The 22383-nt window shown below is 52.9% G+C and overlaps 1 protein-coding gene across 4 annotated transcripts in view; it reads right to left on the bottom strand.

The window, feature by feature from the left end:
- KCND3 (potassium voltage-gated channel subfamily D member 3) overlaps positions 1–22383 on the bottom strand; it is a 233720-nt gene that overhangs the window by 5253 nt on the left and 206084 nt on the right. For 3 of the 4 annotated variants that reach the window (XM_070076668.1, XM_070076669.1, NM_001082717.1), the window contains 5 exon segments: positions 11288–11450; positions 4371–4472; positions 3930–4019; positions 2410–2466; positions 993–1240 (listed from right to left, as the gene is read on the bottom strand). In XM_070076668.1, coding sequence (XP_069932769.1) covers positions 993–1240; positions 2410–2466; positions 3930–4019; positions 4371–4472; positions 11288–11450 — 660 coding nt within the window. 4 annotated transcript variants of the gene reach the window in all.

Below are 22383 nucleotides of genomic sequence, written 5' to 3'. Positions count from 1 at the left end.
ATTCTAACTCTTAGCCTAGTCTACTAACAATCCCAAAGTCGCAGTCAGCAGGTCTTCAAAGAGTTCACAGGAAAAATGATTCAGCTTATAAAAAAATACTTAGTGTTTTTGAGATTTTAAAATTGGCATGATCTTTTATTCCATTTTCTTTCCATGAACTTTTTGCAGCGTCCCTGCACACTGGGCTTTGCGGGTAGACATTTTCTCCCCGGTGGTTTGTCATCCGTGACGTTGGGCATTGGCTTGCCCCATTTCTCTGCAACTCATTTAGAGGCTGCCTAAACATACATAGAAATTCAAAATTGAAGCCGGCGCCGCGGCTCAACAGGCTAATCCTCCGCCTAGTGGCGCCGGCACACCGGGTTCTAGTCCCGGTCAGGGCGCCGGATTCTGTCCCGGTTGCCCCTCTTCCAGGCCAGCTCTCTGCTGTGGCCTGGGAGTGCAGTGGAGGATGGCCCAAGTTCTTGGGCCCTGCACCCCATGGGAGACCAGGATAAGTACCTGGCTCCTGGCTTCGGATCAGCAGCGGTGCGCTGGCCGTGGCAGCCATTGGAGGGTGAACCAATGGCAAAGGAAGATCTTTCTCTCTGTCTCTCTCTCTCTCTCTCTCACTGTCCACTCTGCCTGTCAAAAAAAAAAAAAAAAAAAAAAAAAAAAAAAAAAAAGAAATTCAAAATTGACCCCGGATAAGCCGTGTGTAATGCACCTGTGCAGATTCATTTCTTGAGAAAATGATTATCCATTCTTTGCACCAGGGCAAGACATTTTTGGATTTGGGATTTTAACCTAAATCTGCTAGGGTATCCCCCAACAGCCTAGAAAAGGCCTTTGGGGGAAATTGCAAGGATGAGGAGGAAGGTGGGGGAGGGCAGGCAGAGGGGACTCATAAGGGGGCGTGGCTAGAGGCATCCCGAGGCTCTGGCACCCCCGCATGGTTGGATTCTGAAGTCTGAGGCCTCTGCGGGCAGTGGGACGGGGACGGCGCGGCTCACCTGGTGGTGAGGGAGGGCTGCTCGCTGCCCTGGATGTGGATGGTGCTGAGCTCCTGCATGCTGCGCAGCCGAGTGGCTGGCAGGTTGGAGTTGGGCAGGTGTGTGGTCTTCTTACTGCGGCGGGAGCAGCAGGTGGTGGTGAGGCCCGCGTGGCTGGACAGCGAGGGACTCCTGGTGGACGGGTAGTTCTGCATCGAGCTCTCCATGCAGTTCTGCTCGAACATCTGCTCATCAATGAACTCGTGGTTCTGTGGGAGGCAGGAGGAGGAGAAGTAGGAAAAGGCGGTGGGGAGGAGGGGGCTGAGCTCCCAGACTCTGCAGGGCTGCCTGTCTCTGTTCTGGGCCTTGAAGGAAGGGCTCCCCCTTGCCTGGATCCCAGATAAGCATTCAGGAGGGGGTGGTGTCCCACAGGCAGCCAAAGGGGAAAGGAAGAGAATCATAGTGGCAGCCCTGGCCATCAGACTGAAGGGTGGGGGCTGCGGCTGTTACACCCTGGAGTGAGACACACCCCGCCCACAGCTTTGAGCTGAAGGAGTACAGAGGACACGGGATTTGGTGCCATGGTCAGAGATGAAAGCACAGACTTCGTTTTATAGGCTTTGTACAAGATCTGGCAGGGGTGGCAGCTAGGGAGTCACTGACTATGGGTAGTGGGGATTTGGGTCGTCTTTTCTGAGTTTAATGAGTAAGATCCTTGGGAACCTGAAGGGTGTGATGTAAGCTTTTCAAGGGGCTGAGTTAGTCATAGAACTGGGAGAGCATTGCTCTTGCAGGCCAATTGGGTCAAACTATCGGGAATATGCTGTAAGTACTGTCTCTTTTTCACCTGATTGTGGAATACGGCTCTTTAATGTACCTGGAGACTCAGGGTGCCCTAAGTCAACTGCAACCATGCGCAGGGTATGCTAACAGTCTCCTGACTGGAGGCCACGGGCATGAGGTGTAGCTGAACCCAGGAAAAGTGAAAAATGGCTGTTTGGTCAAGGTGACTAAAAATCAATGGCATGAGTGGTCTGGCCAAGGCTGCCAGAGTGAGCAGAAAGTCGGAAGTAGCGTGTGAATAGAGTTCAGAGAGAGACCAACCCTGACAACCAGTCCCAGGAGTCCCCTCGGGGCTGGGGAGGTGGCCCTGACAGATGCGGCTTGTGGAAAGAGGATGCCAACACTGGCGCCATGTTCCACCAGCCTTCCAAGCCCCTGGGGAGGTCAAGATTGGGAATGAGAAAGGCAGTTGGGTAGCTCAGCACAAAAACCTGGAAGCCTGAGCTGGTACTAGGGTGACGGCAGAGGCAGGACGAGCCCTGGGAGAATCAGCAGCACATGCAGAGAGAGCCAGAGCAGGGGTGAGAAGAGGAGGATCCACAGACTCAGAAGAATCAGAGAGAAAGACATCAATTGAATTTGTAAAAAGTGATACCTTGATGGTGGAGGTTCGTACAGATAACAGGGGATCATCCACAAGATAGGACAACCCCTACAGGACAACATGCCAACAGAAGATAAAAACACCATTGATTGTACATTCCAGCATTCCCAAGCCAGTTCTGACATTCAACCTCTCAATCCCAGCATTCCACCCTCGGAGCCCAACATTCCACCCCTTGGCTGCCCCAGGAGCCTGCTCAAACCCAACATTCACTCCTCCCACCCCAACATTCCTCCCCTGAAATCCAGCATTCCACCCACAATCCAACATTCTTTCCCTCACATTCAGCATTCCATCCCTGCAATGCCAGCATTCCATCTCTTAGTTCCAACATCTCATTTCTTCAATGTCAACATTCCAGCCTTTCAAACTCAGATTTTTTTCACCCATTCCCTTTCAATGTACACATTCCACCAGCACATGCGACTTGGAGAGGGCAGGGGGTCCAGGCCTATCCCTTTGGCAGGCTCCGAGCCTCCGAGAGAAAGTCTGGGCATGCATGTACATTTCTTGATGACAAATCCAGAAGCTCGGGTTTTGTAGAGGACCTTCCTGTTGTCCAAGTCCTTCCTGGGCTCAAATGCTCTGGTGCCTACATTTGTTCCAGATCCAGAGTCATCTAATATCCACTCCCCCCGACACTGGGAGACCAGGCTATGGAACAATCGGGACAGGATCAGAGTCCCTTCCTTGTAGGCTGAGCCCTGCCTGAAGGCTCTCTGGGGAGGGAGAACCCAGAAAGGAGCCGAGAAAGGCTTCGCTTGGTCCTCTTCAGCTTGTCTGCCCCTCCTCCCCCGCATCCGTGCTACTCCTCAGCCTTCTGCCAAGGGTCCGGGGCTGAGCCCATTGCCCTTCCTTTCAGCCTGCTGGTGAGGCACAAGCATCATTCCACATTCCAGCCGCGGCACCCTAACCCACGCTGTAACAGTCAGCCTTTCCGCGCTGAACTCCTGGGAAGCTCAGGGTGACTGAGGGAGCGGTACTGGTTAAACCCTGCCTGCAGAAATCTAGGCACTGCCTCCTGCACTCACTGCCTCTGGCTTCCAGAGGAAGGCAGGGAGCAAAGGGATCCACAGAGTGCATCAGCCTAGCCTGGGAGCGAAGTGGGGGAGGGGAGAGGTGGGCACAAAACACAGCCCTACCTTTTTTGGAGGGTGGTGCCTATCAGAATTGAGAAGCAGACAGGCAGGGGCCCTTGGTCCTCAGTAATCAAGAGATGGACTGAGGGGATTGGCCCAGGGGTGTGGGGGAGGGCTGGGGGCGTGGCCTCTATGCTGCTGCTGGACAGAGCCACCCTTCCCCAGCCCCCACCACGGCCCCACCACCCACTGTGACCTGGCCCTGCTCCTTAGGATCTTTCACGTGAAGGCTGATGGACAGCCCTCATCTCTACCTGTTGGATCTTGAAGCTACACACTTTGACCTTGGCCCAGGGTGAACATATGGGTCCAGTCTTTGGATAGGGCAGGGGTCAGGGATGACACGGGAGGCGGCAATGGGCTGGCACTCACAGTGGTTTTCTCCAGGCAGTGCAGCAGGTGATGGTGCTGGCTCTCGATGAGTGAGGCGGTCTTGCCCATGTGCTCCTCCTCAGGGGTGCCCTAGTCAGAAAGAAAGGGAGACTGAGCAGGAGGCAGGCGGCCCCGCCCCTTGGCAACTCTCTCGGTTCTCCACGGAAGGTAGGAGGGCACCAGAAGCACCTGGGGGAACCAAACGTTAGGGCCAGCACAGAATGTGTTGGGCTGTGGTCTAGGGGCTAGTTTGGGGGTCACGGTGAGACTCCTAGGAAGAGGTATGAGGGTGGCAGGGGCCGTGCCCTGGAGAGAGTTGGAAACATATGCTGCCCAGGGCTCAGACTGCGGCTCAGGGTGGCAGAGGTGCTGGTGCCCCGGAGAGAGAAGCAGCCCGTCCTCCGCTGGCTCCTTCCCTGCCCAGGCCCTCTGGGCACCTACCGTCAGCTCCAGCGCCTCGTTGAGGAGCCCGTTGCGCTTGCTGTGCAGGTAGGCATTGGAGCTGCCCGTTTTGGCCACGCGGATCCTGGCAAGGCGGGCTTTCTGTGACGGGCAGAGATAACACAAGAGTGAGGGAGACCGGAGATCAGGGATACAAACAGGCAGCCACGAGAGTGGGTGCCCCAAGCGAGGCTGGCTTCCCAGGGACTGCCTGATGAACTGGTTGCCTCTTCCCTGCCTCGTGCAGCCCTGGTCATAGATCCTGGAGCTGGGTCCGAGATGCTATGGAGTCCCTCTGTGGCAAGAATTCTGAGGCTTCCACTCAGGCTTGGGTGCCATCCTAGTAGGAGAGATGGGACTCACCCAGGGTCTTTCCTCCCCAGGGTTTCAGGACCTTCTTGTGTTTGTGCGCAATGCCACGCACTCGTCTACTGGAGCGTTTCCACTTTCTCCTTAGAGGAGTCTGTGGATGGCTGCCCTGATTCTCCCCTAGGGTCCAGTGCAGCTCCCTGCATAGGGCAGGTCCCTGAGTAACAGTGAGCTGTGATTAAAAGCAAGGAGTGTGGGTTTGTGCCTCTAGCACTTCTTAACTCCTTCTCTATGCTCTATTTTTGGCTTAGCACTTATGATTAAGGCAGCCAACATTTTATATATGAAGGTCACTTTTAAAGTTCATGGCCAATGGAGTTAAAGGACAAGTGCAGAAAAACTGAAATCCATGCACGGTTTTATTTTTCATAATAGAATTTGCCACAGACTTTTTAAAGACCCGCTCAGATTTATTTTGCTACTGCCACTCGCTCACTAGAAGATAAACACCTGGAGGGCAGGTATTCACACAGTACCCAGTGCCTGGACCACAGCAGGTTCTCAGTTTTTTTTTTTTTTTTTAAATTAGTAAGTGTTTGCAATTGCATGTGTGTCTGTGGGAGTGGATGCATGCCCGGGAGTGGCCACAAATGCCTACTTTGCTGTGCTTGTTTGTGGAATTGGTGTGGCTGCAAGAGAGAAGACCCAGAGAGGGCCGGGGTGGGGGGAGGGACACGGTTCTCCATGCCACTTTGGCTTTAAGTAGGACAACAGGAGCTCTCTCCAGCTCCACCCTGGGAAGCCCTCTGCAGAGAAGGCCCTGCAGGAGGCTGAATGGGATCTTGGTAGGAGCTCATCTCTCTCGCTTGCAGAAGCAGGAGACACTGCACATGCTGGCTGCTCTTCTCCTTCCTAATGACCATAATCAGTGTCGCCGTAACAGCAGCACAACCAGGCAGAGGACTAAGAGGGGAGTTTTTATTTTTTTTGGAAGAGAGGGAGGAGGAATGAGTGGAAGAGCTCCCACTGGTCTAAGAAAATAAAGCTTGAGGCATGGACTCTGTAGGTCCAGGCCCAGCTCGTGGGCGAAGCAGGAGTGCTCTTATGGGTTACACACACATCCTGGAAGAGACAGGTGGCTCCTCCTGCCCCAGCGCAGGTCCTCACATAACGTCAGCATGGGCTCGGAGTCAGGGGAGAACCCGTGGGAAATTGTGGCAATTTCCATGACTTGTCCCGCTGCACTGGTTCATCACCCACGTAGGTGTCTACGGAAGGCACCGAGGTCACATGGTATCTGCCATTTCCTGGGATGGCCAACATTGGCCATTATCACCTTGCAGGGACAGTTCCTCCCTAGCTTCTGAAATGGGAAAGAGGCCAGGCCTTGTGCCTGGAAGATCTTCCTATACATCGGAGGAAGGAGAGGATGAAAAGGGAACCTGGGAAGGAAAGCTAAGCAAGCCAGCACCCCCCCCCCCCCCCGCCCATCCTTTGTCCTCTCTGAGCAAAGAACACCGTTTCAAGGTCCGGGGCAATCCTCCTCCCTGAGAATCCTGCTCCGGCCCTGTTTATGCTCAGGCAAGTCCCTCATCATTTGAGAACGTGGCTGTGATTGCTTTGCGCGAGTGCTCAGTGCTGAGAGGTGCATATGGAAATCCAATTGTGTCAAGCTCATTACAGCCTTATATAATCTGATCGCACCACTTAGAGCCAACCTTTCTCGTATCTGGGGTCTGTCTTCATTACTTTCTAGAGATGAAAGATTCTCCTGTTCTCCTTTGTGGCACTTCTTTTAAACTTATCTTTCCCTGGGCTCCATTAAGGCAACAGACTGTCATATCAAATGCACCAGATCGTTTAATCACGTCCCACGCAGGATAAAGAGGTTTCTGGCGTGTTTACAGAAGCAAACCCAGCACATGAAATTTGGGGAGGGGGTGCTCTTTGGCTTGGCTTTGCGCTCCTGAGACCCAGGTCCTGTGTCCTATGCATACTTTTATCTCCAGCACACAAGGCAGGGCTTTGCACTGAGCAGGTGCTCAACTAACACCTGTCATGGCCGAGGAAAACAACCACACACAGATGGTTGGAAGCCCATGCTTCTGAAGGCTTTGCAATGGGCCCAATCCTTGTGTGGATTGGTCAGCCTCACTCACTCACTTCTGTGATGTGAGGACAATGGGAGGAAAGTCACGAAGAGGTCATGGGGGCCATTTCAAAGACAAGCAAATGCAGTCTGTGGGAGAAGAGACTTCTCCAGGGCAAGACAGTGGACTTCAGCTCTGGTCTTCAACTGTCAGGCCGAATGCTGCTTCCCTAGCCCCTGCTGCTGATTCCTGCTCCTGAATGGCAACTCCTGTTGCACAAGTTTCTCAAGCTGATGAGGCACGCCCCGGAAGTGGCATTTTCAACAGGTGTGGAGATGTCGGGCTTGGCGGAGGACCCTAGCGTGGTTCCAGGTGCTCTGTGTTGAGGACACCCTCGGGGGGCTTTCACCATTAAGCCCATCCTAGTGGTCTGGCTGGCAGTTGCCCTTTGGCCATGAGCGTTTTTCTCTCTCTCGCCCTGGGAGAGGCAGACGAGGGAGAAAGTGGGAGAAATGGGAAGGCCGAAAGAGCACACGGGCAATTGTATTCTCAGGCATTTACCCCCGCATCAGTAAAGCTTCTGCTTACATAAACACCTGACTCGGATGCTCACAGCAGCTTCATCTGTGACGACTCCAAAATGGAATCATCCCAGACGCTGTTCAGCGGGCAAGTAAACACACTGGTGTAGGCACGCCGTGCAGCAGTGCTCAGCAAGAGGCACGGACAGACCCACAAGTCACTCGGCCGCCACCTGGAAGGCTCTCCAGGAGGTAGCTGGAGCGAAAACGGCCACTCCCCACAGGTTAGCTGCTGTGTGAGCCCAATTTTGAAGTGAAAATGTTTTATGAATGGAGGACAGATACCTGGTTGCCCCACATTAGGGCTGGGGTGGAGGCAGGGTGGGGGATGTGTTTATAATAGAGGAGCAGCACAGGGTACTCTGTGGCCCTGCACTGTTCACTATCACAGTCATCAGGTTGTGCTGGTGGAGAAATGAAACTGTGGATGATAAAACTGTAACACACACACACACACACACATACACACAGTAGAAGTGGGGCAATACGGATAGGATTGGTGAGTTGTATCCCTATCCTAGCTGTGATACTCTTGTATGTAGTTTTGTAAAATGTTACCATTGGGAGAAACTGGGAAAACCATACAAAGGATCTCTCTGTATTATTTCTTACAACTACATGCAGATCTACAATGGACTCAATGAAAACATTCCATAACAAAGAACATGGGCATGGACCAGAACTGGAGACGGGCACCAAATGCCCATTCTGGGTGTTCTTCTCTCTCTGTCCACTATGACACTTCCCGCAGGAGTTCCCATTCACTTAGCTCAGAGGACACAGTCTCTGACATAATCGCACACCCATCAGTCATGCCGGGGAGTGGATGCCGACGTTAACTGCTTTGCGAGCCTTGACGCTCAAAGCACGGGGCGGTGGGGGTGGGGGGTAGCGGCTAGAGCTTAACCTTTGTGGCTACTGCAGCTTCAGGGCTGCTGCCTGGGCTGAGAACCATCATCAGCTTCCCCTGACTTCCTCCCGACCCATCTCCCCAGCCCCCACGCAGTCCCCTGGACCTGCCTGCCTGGCTTCATGGTGACAGACAACCCCCCGCCCCCGCCCCTGAAGCAGGCATTGTTAGTTTTCCCCTTTTGCAGGAAGCCCAAGGTGAAAGAGACAGCAGAGCAACCTTGAGGAGAAACAGTATCCAAGCTAGGTGAAAACACTGTAGATATTTACTCTGATTTCAGAGAGAGAGAGAGAGAGAGAGAGAGAGAGGGTGTGGAGGCAGCCAGGAGGGAGGCTCCTCTTCAGCAGCTAGAGGGAGGAGTAAGCTGAAGATACTCCTTCTGGATGCAGTCACACCGGATGAGCTTATACAGTGCCCGGGGAAATGGCTGCTGTTACGTTCTTCCCGGGACAGAAAGCTCTAAGGAGTGGGTGAGGCTCGGGCATGAAGGGGAAGCAAAGGCGCTGCAGGAGCTGCCTGGAGCACAGCTGGGGTGGCTCACAGGTGCCAGCTCAGCCACAGGCCAGCCAAGGACTCCCGTGACTCTCTGCTCTCTGCCAAGACCGGGGTCAGCCCTGTCTCCTGGGAGACAGTGGGGCAGGGGTGCTGCAGGGTCCTTGGACCTTCAGGGCCTCAGGCTCCTGGTACTGGAAAGGAGACCCCAGCGTGTTCTCGCCCCTTTACTAGGACTGCATAATTGACTTCGATGTTGCTCAGATTTGCCAGCTGACTTGACCGTGGAGACAGAAGCCTTCTACTTCTGGGTGGCTGATAGCGGGTGAGAGGGTGGGAGGAGGGGGGCAAGGAGGCTGGGACCTTGAGTGAAGAGGGAGGAGGCAGGTGCCGGAGAGGAGCCAGAAGATGAGTGTGAAGGCTGTGCTGTTAGACCAGGTCAAGGTCAGCACAAACCTGGTTCAGCACAGGCAGAGGGGAGCAGAGGGGCATGGAGGGGCTGGCCACAGGGCACAGGCCAGGTGATACGCTCAGGGAGGAAACAACTGCATCTAGGACATAATTACATCCTTGTATAGGCAAACGACTGCAACATGGCCATCCCTTGGTGTCTGTGGGGGACTGGCCTCAGGCTCCTCCAAGGTTCCCCAAATCCACAGAAGCTGAAGGCTCTGGCATAAAATGCCATGGTATTTGCATGCAACCTACACAATCTTCCTGCACACTCTTAGTCCTCTCTGGATTACTTATAATACCCAATGCCATGTCAGTGCTATGTAAGTAGTGGGCATACCGTGTTGTTTAGGGAACAATGGTCAGAAGGAAAGTCTGTACCGGTTTGGTACAGACGCGTTCCACCCCACTCCCCCGCCCCACATTTTCCATCCGTGGCTGGCTGTGTCCACAGACACAGGACCCATGGATCTGAAGGCATGCTGTAGAGTTTTATAAAAGAATCCTCAGGGGCCAGTCCTGTGGTGTGGTGGGTAAAGCCGCCGCCTGCAGTGCCAGCATCCCATTTGGGTGCTGTTTTGAGACCCGGCTGCTCCACTTCTGATCCAGCTCTCTGCTATGGTCTGGGAAAGCAGTGGAAGATGGCCCAAGTCCTTGGGCCCCTGCACCTGTGTGGGAGACCTGGAGGAAGCTCCTGGATCCTGGCTTCGGATTGGCGCAGCTCTGGCCATTGCAGCCAACTGGGGAGTGAACCAGTGAATGGAAGACCTCTCCCTGCCTCTCCTTCTCTCTCCGTGTAACTCTGACTTTCAAACAAATAAATAAATTAAAAAAAAAAAAAAAAGAATCCTCAGACATTTTGCATCTGGCTTTCACCTACTCAGCACTCCCAGATCCATTCTGAAATTCTGGATGCCTTTGAGCCAGAGTGAAGCCCTGCTCCCTGGGGTGTTCCTGCAAGTGGAAGGCCGGTAGCAGGGACCATGTGGCAAGGAAATAATCCAGCTGCCACGCAGAGGGCCTGCGCACGGCAGGTGCTCAGCAAATTCTAGTGGAATAAATGCACACACGCGCGTACACACACACACAGAGAATAAAATAAGGAGACAAAACCCCAAGCCTCCGTACGCTGATCTGTCAGTAAGGCTCCCTCCTGCCCAGGCCACCTGGAAGGGCTCTGACCACGCCCCTGGAAGCCGAGCTGCTGCTCCAGGGGTGCCGCACTTCAGCCTGGATCAGAAGAGGCGTGGAAAACTCCTGCTCAGACATCCCTTTGCTGATAGGAGCCCTGGTCAATGTCAGTATCCCAGAGCCTTCACTTGGCATGTGCCTGAGACACTCAGCCGAAGAGGAGCTGGCTGAGTGGTGGAGCTGTTCTGTAGAGAAGGCTGAGGGCTCCCGGGAGGAGGGGGCTTCCTTCTGGGCACCATGGCCTTCCAACCCCGCAGATGACAGTATTCCCCCTGCCAGCCCTCGTCCTGGTACATGCTGGGCATCACCAGAAAACCTCTCTGGACTGCGGGGCACTCCTGACAGCAGCTGCGTTCTGTGTCCCTCCCGATGTACCCCGGAGGTGACGAAAGCCTGTGTGTGCTCTGTCCCCGGAATCAAAGGCCTCCTAGTAGTCTCCTCCCACAGCGTTCATTTTTCTTTCCAGCACATTTGTTTGTGTCACTAGGCTTTGTGTAGGCTGTCACAGGATTTTAAACAGAGAGTCTGTTCCCTGGTGAGCTCTTGGTTGGGGGAGGGAGGCATCCAGGAACTGCCGAGTGGCCATGGCTGAGGGACCAGTGGTGGAGCCAGGGACCAAGGGAGTTGCCATAGGATATTCCAAAGGGCCACTTTCAGATAACTGAGGGTTTGTGGCTTTCTGCAGCTGGCCGGGAGCCAGAGTTCAGGACACTGGTGGGTAGGAAGGGACATGAAGCTGCCTTACCTTCCATGACCAGAGACTGCCCTTGCAATGAGCCTCCGAGGACTCCAGGTCTGGCCACCTGACTGCGCCCCAGCTGCACCAGGCCAAGATGCAGGCCTTCCCCTGGGGCGGCCCCTCAGCTCCCCGTCCCTGGGTGGGAGGCTTACCTTTTGTGCCCTGCGTTTATCAGCTCTCTGGTTCTGGTGGTAAATCCGGCTGAAGTTGGAAACAATCACGGGGACTGGCAGGGCAATGACCAGGACGCCACTCAGGGAGCAGATGGAGCCGAAGATCTTCCCTGCAATTGTCTTGGGCACCATGTCTCCATATCTGAGGGAGAGAAGCAGGCAGTAAGGAAGAGAGGGGCCATTCGGGAAACAAGCCAGGCTTCCCAGCCTATCATCCGTCCATCCATCTAGCCATCCGTCTAGCTACACATCCACCTGTCCATTCATCCACTCGTTCACCCATCCAGTTATTCATCCATCCACTTTATCCATCTATCTATCCACCTATCCCATCCATCCTTCCACTCACCAACCAGTCTACCCATACCTCTACCCACCAACCCGCCCACCCATCCACCCAGCCACTCATCCATCCATCCATCCATTCATCCATCCATCCACCAACCCACCCACCCACCTATACCTCCACCCACCAACCCATCCATCCATTCACCCACCAAACCATCCACCCACCCACCCACCCACCAACCCATCTATCCACCCATCCATCCATTCACCCACCAACCCATCCATCCATCCATCCATCCGATATCAGTGCCTGTGATGTGCCAGGTACTGTGATACAACCTGATAGTAAACAAGAGACAAAATCCTTATGTTAATGGATCCAACCTCCTACAAGGGAAAGACCATAACAAGTCAGGGACTACATAGAAACCATGCCTTAGAGTTGTTTCTAGGAAGAGAAACAACCAGGTGTCAGGAGGATGGTCAGGAAAGGGCTCTGTGAGGAGCTAACATTGACCCTGAGACCTGAATGAAGGTGAAGGACCTGGCCACGGCACACCTCCAGGTGGTGGAGCGGAACACACAGAGGCCGGGGTGGTAGGGAGGATCTCAGCCTGTTTTGGGAGCTGTCAGAGGGCCAGCAGGAAGGGGTTTGGTGAGAGGGGGAGGAACTATGCTACAGGGGGCCGAGGAGGCAGGAAGGGGCCAGACCATGTGGTGTCTGGTACGCCATGGTGGGGAATGTGGATTCCAGTGAGGGGCAGGGGTGAGCTAAGCAGAAGAGCCACAGGGCCTCATTTAGGAGATTAAAAATGACGGTAAACCCAGGGGATTCCAATTCAATCCCATCAAGGTGGCATGTGCCAATGCCATCTCACTATTCCAAGTGATCAATTTCAGTTCACAATTGATCATAATGAAAGGACTAAGAGTCAAAGGGAGCACATAAACAAGTCTAGTATCTGCTAACACTAACAGATAGAATAAATAAAGGGGAGAGTGATCCAACATGGGAAGTGAGATACTCAGCAGACTCATAGAATGGCGGATGTCCTAAATAGCACTCTGGCCTCAGAATCAACCCTAAAGGCACTCGGATCTGGCTGAAAAGCCCATGAGAGTATTTCAGGCATGGAAAGCCAAGACACTCTGGCAAAAAGATCTCTGTGAGTGAGATCCCAGTGGAAAGAACAGGTCTTCAAAGAGGGAGGTGCCTTTCTCTGAAGGGAGGAGAGAACCTCCACTTTGACTATGACCGTGTCTAAACAAGATAAGAGTCGGAGAACTCAAGGGGCTTCCATAGCCTTGGAAACTCATGACTGGTGCATAGGGAGATTACTGATGCCATAAACAGGAGTGTCAATTTGTAAAGTCAACAACAGGAGTCACTGTGCACTTACTCCTCATGTAGGATCTCTGTCCTTAATGTGCTGTACACTGAGGCTTAATGCTATAACGAGTACTCAAACAGTATATTTCACTTTGTGTTTCTATGGGGGTGCAAACGATTGAAATCTTTACTTAATGTACACTAAACTGATCTTCTGTAAAAAAAAAAAAAAAAAGAAATTATCAATTCCCAACTTGACTCTCACTGGGATTAAACATGACAATAGGTCTGATCTGATTTCATCATCATTTAAAAAAAATCATCTATTATTTTTCACTTTATGTTTCTATGTGGGAGCAAACTGTTGAAATCCTTACTTAAGGTATACTAAGCTGATCTTCTGTATATTAAGATAATCGAAAATGAATCTTGATGTGAATGGAAGGGGAGAGGGAGTGGGAAAGGGGAGGGTTGTGGGTGGGAGGGACGGTATGGGGGGGGAAGCCATTGTAACCCATAAGTCGTACTTTGGAAATTTATATTCATTAAATAAAAGATAAAAAAAAATGACGGTAAACCCACTTCTGTTCACATGGGGCTCTGGCATTCACAAAGCACCTCCCAGACTCGCTCACAGCTTATCCCCACTGAACGGAGGCAGAAGCTGAGTCTCAGGACACCACCTGGCTGCCCTTGTTTCTGACCTGGGGCCATAACCCATTCCTCTGGGTTTTCTCTCTTTCCTACCAATCCCAAGGGTACCGAGGAGACCGTAAGCTGTGACACTCAGCCCCACAGCCAAGCTGGGATGGGGCAGCTCCTCTCTCAAGTACTTCACATCCCAGCAGCTGCCCCTGGGACTGCCGTGGCCTGGCCCATGCTCAGGCCCAGGCAGGCAGGCCCGACGCTCTCCCCTCCAATCAGCAAGACACCTTCCACAGCCTCCTCTTTATGGAGATTATCTAAAGGTCTCATTAAGCCAAGAGTGGTGATAACTGCTTTGGCCAAAGCCAGAAGCAGCACCTCTTCCACCCCTGTGCCCCCAGGTGCCTGCAGCAGGAACAGGCTCAGGGTGACTAGAAGTGAGCCCCAGAGCCACGTCACGTGCCCCTAAGACCATGTCATGTGGTCCCCATGGCAGATGGGGAAAGCTGTTTTGGAAACAGGAGGCCTTTGCCTCCTGAACACCCAGGGCTGTGAAGAGCACAGGGCAGTGACTGACAGGTATTTGGTGAACGAATGAATGAGCTCATGGGAGTCTCTCAACACCCTATGACACAAGCTCCTGTTTTAAAAAATTAATTACTTGCAAGGCAGAGAGACAGAGAGACCAGGCAGAGAGAGACAGACAGATAGACACCGAGAGATCTTCCATCCCCTGAGTCACTCCCCAAGTGCCTACAACATCCAGGGCTGGGTCAGGCCAAAGCTAGGAGCCCAGAACTCAATCTAGGTCTCCTATGTGGGTGGCAGGAACCCAACTACTTGAGCCATCATTGCTGCTTCCCAGGGTGCACCTTAGCAGGAAGCTGGAATCAGGAGTGGAGCTGGGACTTGATCCCCATACTCTGAAATGGGATGCAGGCATCCCAAGCAGCACCTTAACCACTGTGCCAAATGCCTGCCCCAGGCCCGTTTTGAGAACTGTACTCCTGCCCAGGGCTCTGTTTTGGCTCAGTTGATACAGGTATGCACAAACATAAGACCTGAGAGAGTACCCTCTGGGTCCCTGTGGCAGGGTCTACCTCCTCATCCATAAGACTCCTGGGTGACAACTTGGATTTCAAGATTAGATGGCCTGTGGTCAAGACCTACCCAGCTGCACCATAAAATAACTGTGTAATCTTGGGGAAATGTTACTTGGGCCTCAGTTTTCCTCATCTATCAAATGGACACAATGATAACCCACATCACAATTCTATGACATAAATCTATGTCATAGCTGTGACATTTCCAGTGCACAAGCAATGAATGCTATTCCTTCTGGCCTCCTGGAAAGCACAGTCTCTGAGAATATAACAGGTTGTCCTAAGTTCAAACAATCAACGCTGGGAACAAGGAGGTGGCCCCTGAGATGTGTCACGTTAGCTGGGACTTTCAGACGACACAACTGAAAGGTGGCCAGTGCGCACATAGCCGTGGCTGAAATGAGGCACGGTTGGGATAGGGATGAACTGTGTCGGGGAGCCGGCAGGTGACGAGCGCCAAGGACAATGGAAAGGCGGCTGTATACATCTGAAGGACCAGGAGGGATGCTTTGCTTCCTGCCGGGGTGGCTGGTCCGTGAGCAGCAGAGGACAGAGAGGAAGCAGAGTGGCCGCTCCGCTCCCACATTCTCACTGCCTTCTCCACCCAGGAGAGCACGCTTCGTCCTGGAGAGGCCACGGCAAACACGGATAAGAAGGATCCGTAGCTCCACAGAGGGGAGGCGCATGCAGGCAGGCGCCCAGCTGAATTCACTGGATGCTGACTTTACCTCCCAGGCACGCATGGACCCCACCCTGGGAGACGGGAGGAATGTGCTGGTGGGGCTGTGGAACCCCGGTTCATGACTGGAGAAACCATGGCGCCGCAGAGAAATACCGAGGTCTGAGAAGCTGCAGACCTGCAGGCTTGGCACCCATCGATTTTGCCTTCAGATCTCTGGCAGCATTTGAGAGCGGATGATTAAGTGGACAGCTTGTGAATACTTGGGAAATAAGCTGTATTGCTTCGCGATGCGCACATCTTGCCAAATGAACCCTCATTCTGGTTCTGAGAGCAAACGGTAACCGGCTGGTGGATCCGGAGACTGCCTCGGACCTCCTGCATCATGATTTCAGCAAGACGTGGTCGTGTTCCTGCTCTCCATCCCCGTGACAGGCAGCGGGAATGTGGGGTGGAGGGCACCGTGGTTAGCAGAGGTTGCACAATCATCTCCAGTCTCCTGGGACCCTCAGAGTTGACGACGGATAGTCCCACACCAGCGGCAAAGGGAAGACCAGGGGCTTCACATCAGACAAAGGGTCTCTTTTACAGTAAAGTAATAAGTAAACGTAATAAAGGATGGACCTGAAGTTAAGTCTACAGTGGGGTGTTCCAGCATTTTTTAACAACTTGTCTAAAGCCAGAGGGAGGCAGCATGGCCTCATACTTGAGTGAGGAGGCTGCCATCAGAGCTGGGTTTGAACCCTACCCCCACATCACTTCGTAACGCGTGAAGTGACCTGGGGTAATTCATTTAACCTGAGCCTCTACCTCCTAGAAAACAGGTTTTCTATGCCCGGGGTTGTTGTGATAACTACTGAGGTCATTCAGAGGAAACATTCAGTGTTTGGGTAACCACAAACTCTCTCAGTTACCATCAGCGCAGGCACCTGGTATTCTGTCTGCTAATACCCTCCCCCATCTCGGAGCCATCACCTTCCCCTACCAATGAGACAAAAACTCTGCCCAGGGGAGCTGTCACACTCTTACAAACCCTCCCTCTGTCCCTATCCCTACTTGGCACAGCAAGTTCAAAATAGGATATCTGGGGCCAGAGCTGTGGTGCAGTGGTTTAAGCCACTGTTGCAGCACTGGCATTCCATGTGGGCGCCAGTGTGAGTCCAGCTGCTCCACTTCTACTCCAGCTCCCTGCTAATGCATCTGGGAAAGCAGCAGCAGATGACCCAAGTGCTTGGGCCCTGCTACCCACGCGGGGAACCTGGATGAAGCTCTTGGCTTCTGGCTGCAGCCTGGTCCATCCCAAGCCATTGCAGACATTTTGGGGGTGAACCAGTGGATGGAAGATCTCTCTCTTTCCTTCTCTCTCTCTATCTGTAACTCTACCTTTCAAATAAATAAATAAACCTTCAAAAAAAAAATAGGACATTTGACCCAAGCTGGGCCAATGAGTCCCTTTCCTGGATTTATTTTTTAACAACCTCACTGAGAGACAGTTTGTATGCTGTGGGGAGCAACTCGGACTAGACTGTTACTGGAATTAAGACTTATTCTATACATCTGCTCTCCCACAATATGGCGCTGGGAGAGGAGTAAACAGCTTCTATGCAGCTGCCTCTCACCAACTTGAGTGATGACCTGCAGGAGCTGATCCTGCTCCTGATTGGAGGAGAGCAGCGTACTCGGTGTGTGGGTAGCAGAGTTGGGATTGGTGGAAGAGGACTATAAAGGAGGAGAGAGACAACATGCACCAGGAACATCTATCTGAAGGAACACCTGAGCAGCCCCCGAGAGAGCCGGCCGGCGGTGTGCTGCTCCCCCGCGGAAGTGGGGAAAGTGGCAGGGGGAACCGCCCTTCCACGGAGGTGGAAGGGTCGGTAGCCAACCCGGAAAGAACCAGCAGCAAACCCGGGGAGGGCCGAGCAGACAAAAGAACAGCGCAGGGTCCTGTGTCGTTCCTCCATGAAGAGGGGGAGCGACAGTATGCTGGACAGTTAACCCATGTAACTTGCACACTGCAGAGCTGTGCTTCATCACCACAGTCCAATCACAGTTGCACAGAATATGTTCACAACACACTGCTGGGCAGCCAGTGACAAATTCCACACCTCACCTCTCCATCTGGGCAACTATTACTCTACTCTCTGTGGGTTTCCCCATTTGGACACTGCACAGAAATGGAATTCGATGTGATTTTTTTGCATCTGACTGCATCCACTTAGCATGATGTTTTCAGGGTTCATCCATGGTATAGTATCAGAACTTCATTCCTTTTTATGGTTTAATAGTACTTCATCGTATGGATATACCACATTTTGTTATTTCTTTCATCAGTTGACGGATATTTTTAATAAGTATCTTTTGATTCACTTTCCTCTAGGTCTTTTTTAAAATATTTTATTTATTATTTGAGAGGTAGAGTTGCAGAGAGAGGGAGGGAGAGAGAGAAAGGTCTTCCATCCGCTGGTTCACTCCCCAAATGGCTGTAATGGCTGGAGGTAGGCCAATCTGAAGCCAGGAGCCAGAGGCTTCTTCCAGGTTTCTCATGCAGGTGCAGAGGTCCAAGCACTTGGGTCATCTTCCACTGCTTCCCCAGGCCATAAGCAGAGAGCTGGATCAGAGAGAAACAGCTAGGACACAAACCAGTGCCCATATGGGATGCTGGCATGGCAGGAGGAGGCTTAGCCTACTACTCCACAGTGACAGCTCCGGCCAGTTGATGGATTTTTTTAGCTGTTTTCACTTTTTGGCTATTAGGATAATGTTACATAACTTTCATGTACAAATTTTTGTATGCACATATGTTCTCCTCTTGGTAGGGGTCATACAGTGTTTAATATTTGTGGAACCACCTGTTTGTTTTCCAAAGTGGCCATACCACTTTGCATTCCCACAGCCAGGAAGGGTCTGACTTCGCCCGTCCGAGACCACAGCTGTCACTGTGTCTCTTTGATGATGCCCACCCGGGCGGGTGTGAAGAGGTATCTCACTGTGGTTTGCATTTGCAGTTTCCAGATGGCCAGTCATGTTGGTGCCTTTTCCCTTTCCCTGGATTTGGGACAGTTCACTCTGTTTCAGAGAAGTTGAAGCTACAACAGGTTAAGGTTTGGAGCTGTTGGTAGCCTGCATTCTGCCATGGGAAAAAAAACCAGGCTGTAGCGAGAGAAGAAGTCTTACAAGGAGAAAGGTGAGAGGTGGCAGAAGACTGAAAGACATGGAGTTCTTGCTGTAACTCTCACCCCTGCTTTGCCCGTGGCTTAGCTGTGGCATCATTCAATAAGCATTGAGTTGGGGCTGGCGCTGTGGAGTAGCGGGTAAAACCGCCGCCTGCAGTGCCAGCATCCCATATGGGCACTGTTCTGAGTCCCGGCTGCTCCACTTCCGATCCAGCTCTGTGCTGTGGCCTGGGAAAGCAGTAGAAGATGGCCCAAGTCCTTGGGCCCCTGCACCCACATGGGAGACCCAGAAGAAGCTCCTGGCTCCTGGCTTCAGATCAGCTCAGCTCTGGCCATTGCAGCCAATTGGGGAGTGAACCAGCAGATGGAAGACCTCTCTCTCTCTTTCTCTCTGCCTCCCTTTCTCTCTCTGTATAACTCTTTCAAATAAAATTCAATCTTTAAAAAATAAGCATTGACTGCTTAACAACTGATCAGTTTTGCTTGACCTTCCATTTGGATCCTATGAAGATGAGGATGAGGGAGCTGCTGGTGCCACTTGTTTTAAAGTAAGTTCTTCTAACTAAAAATGAATCTTAATGAAGAATGGGATGGGAGAGGGAGTAGGAGGAGGGATGGTTTGGGGGTGGGAGGGCGGGTATGAGGGGGGAGAACTGCTTTAATCCAAAAGTTGTACTTATGAAATTTATATTTATTGAATAAAAACTTTCTATAAAAAATAAGGTAAGTTCTTCAAAGTTTTGAATGACAGAGGCACGATGATTTGGGGTCTTCAGGAGTCAAAAGGATTTTTATCAGGCTGTAATCACAGGGGAAGCCAACCTGATTAATTTTGACCCAAAGAACCAGTGGGAGAGACCTGGCTTAAAAGGAGTCTATGTTCAAAAGCACCAGGAAATTTAACTGCAGCAAAGACCATAGCACGGCTGCTAAAATCCTGGTGCTGTCTTAGGTAGGGTTGCTGGGAGGCCAGTGTCCAGGAAAAGCGAGTGAGTGGTCACCTCCATTCTCCACTGCAGCCCTGCTGGGGTCTGACACTGTCTATCCTCTGGGACACCTGGATCACAGAGGGAGGCTGGGATGGTGAGCGAGCTGGAAATCCTCCCAAGGGAAACAATCCAGGATATGGAACTGCTCGGCCTGAGGAAGAGGGGACAGGGCATGCAAAGCCCGAAGAGACCAATGTGCTGGAACCTACGCTAGAGGCTTCCTCCCGGGGCCGGTGCAGTGGGTTAAAGCCCCCGCCTGCAGCACCGGCATCCCATATGGGCGCTGGTTCGAGTCCTGGCTGCTCCTCTTCCCATCCAGCTCTCTGCTACGGCCTGGGAAAGCAGTAGGAGATGGCTCAACCCCTTGGGCCCCTGCACCTGTGTGGGAGACCTGGAAGAAACTCCTGGCTCCTGGCTTTGGATCAGCTCAGCTCTGGCCACTGCGATCATTTGGAGAGTGAACCAGCAGATGGAAGACCTCTCTCTCTCTGGCTCTACCTCTCTCTCTGTAACTCTGTCTTTCAAATAAATAACATAATTCTCAAAGAAGAAGAAGGAGAAGAAGAAGCAGCAGCAGCAGAAGAAGCGTCCTCCCTATCAGCAGGTGTAAGGGAAGCTCATACCATCAGGCGGGGCTAACCCAAATTTGGGAGGAGCTGAAGTGCAGAGGGACAGGCACTTGTTCAAGGCCACCCTAAGAGGGAGAACCATTGGGTTATAGCCCAGGTCGGTCTGCATTCTGCGGCCCCTGCTCCATCCCTCACAACCAGTATCTCCTGGGGAGGTGGTGGGGCCAGGGGAGAGAACTGGCCTGGAACAGGGCCCTGGGAGCCACCCCCGTGTGCTCCGAGGCAGTAGTGCAGCTTAGCCGTCACAAGTATGGACTCTGAGCTCCGAACTACCAGGGCTGGGCGACTCCGGGCTGGCTGCTTCCTTTCTCTGTCCTGGGTTTCCTGGCATGGATGAAATAGTAGTCCCTACTGCACAGGGCTGTTGTGAGGGATTACATGAGTGACTACTTGTACAAGGGCTCCACCTGGCAACATAGTGAAAGTTTAATGAGTGCTTCGTCAACAAACCCTGGACCCAGACCACCATTGTTTCTAGGCTGGAATTCTACAAAAGCCTCTCCCATACCCCAACTTCTCGCGGGCACGTCTTGCCCCTTTAATTCACAGAGAAGCACATTTTTTTTTTTTTTAACAGGCAGAGTGGACAGTGAGAGAGAGAGACAGAGAGAAAGGTCTTCCTTTGCTGTTGGTTCACCCTCCAATGGCCGCCGTGGCCGGTGCACCGCGCTGATCCGATGGCAGGAGCCAGGTACTTCTCCTGGTCTCCCATGGGGTGCAGGGCCCAAGCACTTGGGCCATCCTCCACTGCACTCCCTGGCCACAGCAGAGAGCTGGCCTGGAAGAGGGGCAACCGGGACAGAATCCGGCGCCCCGACCGGGACTAGAACCCCGCCCCGACCAGGACTAGAACCCGGTGTGCCGGCGCCACAAGGCGGAGGATTAGCCTAGTGAGCCGTGGCGCCGGCCGTGAAGCACATTCTTAAAATGCAGATTGGAGCATGTCATCCCTGCTCAATGCACTTCGAGGTTTGGTGCACGTTCGAGCTAATGAGCAAAACCTGCCTTGGCAAGGCTGTGCAGACGACAATGCCTGCTGCACAATCAACCCTCATCAGACTGTGGCGAGTTACGGCGGCGGTGATGACCACCATGGGCAGGCAGCGTCCTTCACCCTGGGGCCCTGCTGGGGCCCCCCCTGGGCAGGCACACGGAGGTGGGGGCACAGACAGGGATTCTCAAAGGAGGCCTACAGGCTTTCGCTTTCTCTGTGCAGTTTTGAAGGCAGAAGAGGGAAAGAAAAGAAAAAGTCCTTAGCCTAGAAAAAAACAATTAAACCTACAGCTTATTTGCTTTTTTGTCTTTCTCCCCTCATGCAAGTAAGGATCCCCCTCCCTGCCCCATACTAACTTTGCTGGTGGGGACAGCCCCTCCTGGAGGTGAGGTAAGGTGGCCCCATAGACTTAGGACTCACCCAGACCCCACCCGGGGCCGACGTGGGGGCAGCTGTCCGCCCTGGAGCAGGCGGAGCTCAGGGACTGCAGACTCCTCTGCCTGCCTCCTGCTCCCAGCACATCCTCGGTAATCCACAGTGATGTCTGGGCTGTGCCAGAGCGGGGAAGCTTACCCTCTAAATAAGGAAGGCTAATTAATTTGTATTAGGGCTTAGGGATAATTAAACTTTTTATCTGAACTTAAGCTGCACAAACCACCCGCCTTGTACAATTAATTGCTGCCTTCATTTCCTCCTCCAGGTTCCACGAGATAAATGCAAGCCAAGCGCCTCAACTGACGCTGTCTGCCTCTCAGGCAGGGGCACGGCTGCCTGTCTTGGGGGTAGGGTGAGGGGTCCATTCCTTCCCGGAGGCCAGGACCCTGCCTGTTTAGGGCCCACCCGCCGGGAGCACAACCAACAAGACAAGACCTCGGTGAGTCAGCAAGGAGGATGTCTTGGCCTCATTGCCACACCCATTCCCACTTCCACTGTCTCTGCTGAGATGCCCTTGAACCTGGCTTCCTGGAGACCCCGGTGTTGGGAATGGCGGGGAGGCAGAAGTTGTCCTGTTGGGTGGGGTCAGGGTGAGAAGGCCACCATATTGAGTCACAGGGACTTAGACCTCTGTGGTCACCACCCTGTTCAGGGACAAAGGACAATGGTGGTCCACCTGGAGGAGCCTGGGCTGCTGCATTCACCCCAGGACAAACCCCGGGGCAGCCTCTCTGTGTGTCCCAGTCTCCCCTGATGGAGCAGCACCACTGTAACTTTGAAACACTCACATAGTGTCAGGTACCACACATG

Source organism: Oryctolagus cuniculus, chromosome 7 (genome assembly GCF_964237555.1).
Source record: "Oryctolagus cuniculus chromosome 7, mOryCun1.1, whole genome shotgun sequence".
Lineage (NCBI taxonomy): Eukaryota > Metazoa > Chordata > Mammalia > Lagomorpha > Leporidae > Oryctolagus > Oryctolagus cuniculus.
This window is presented reverse-complemented; position numbering and strand designations above follow the sequence as displayed.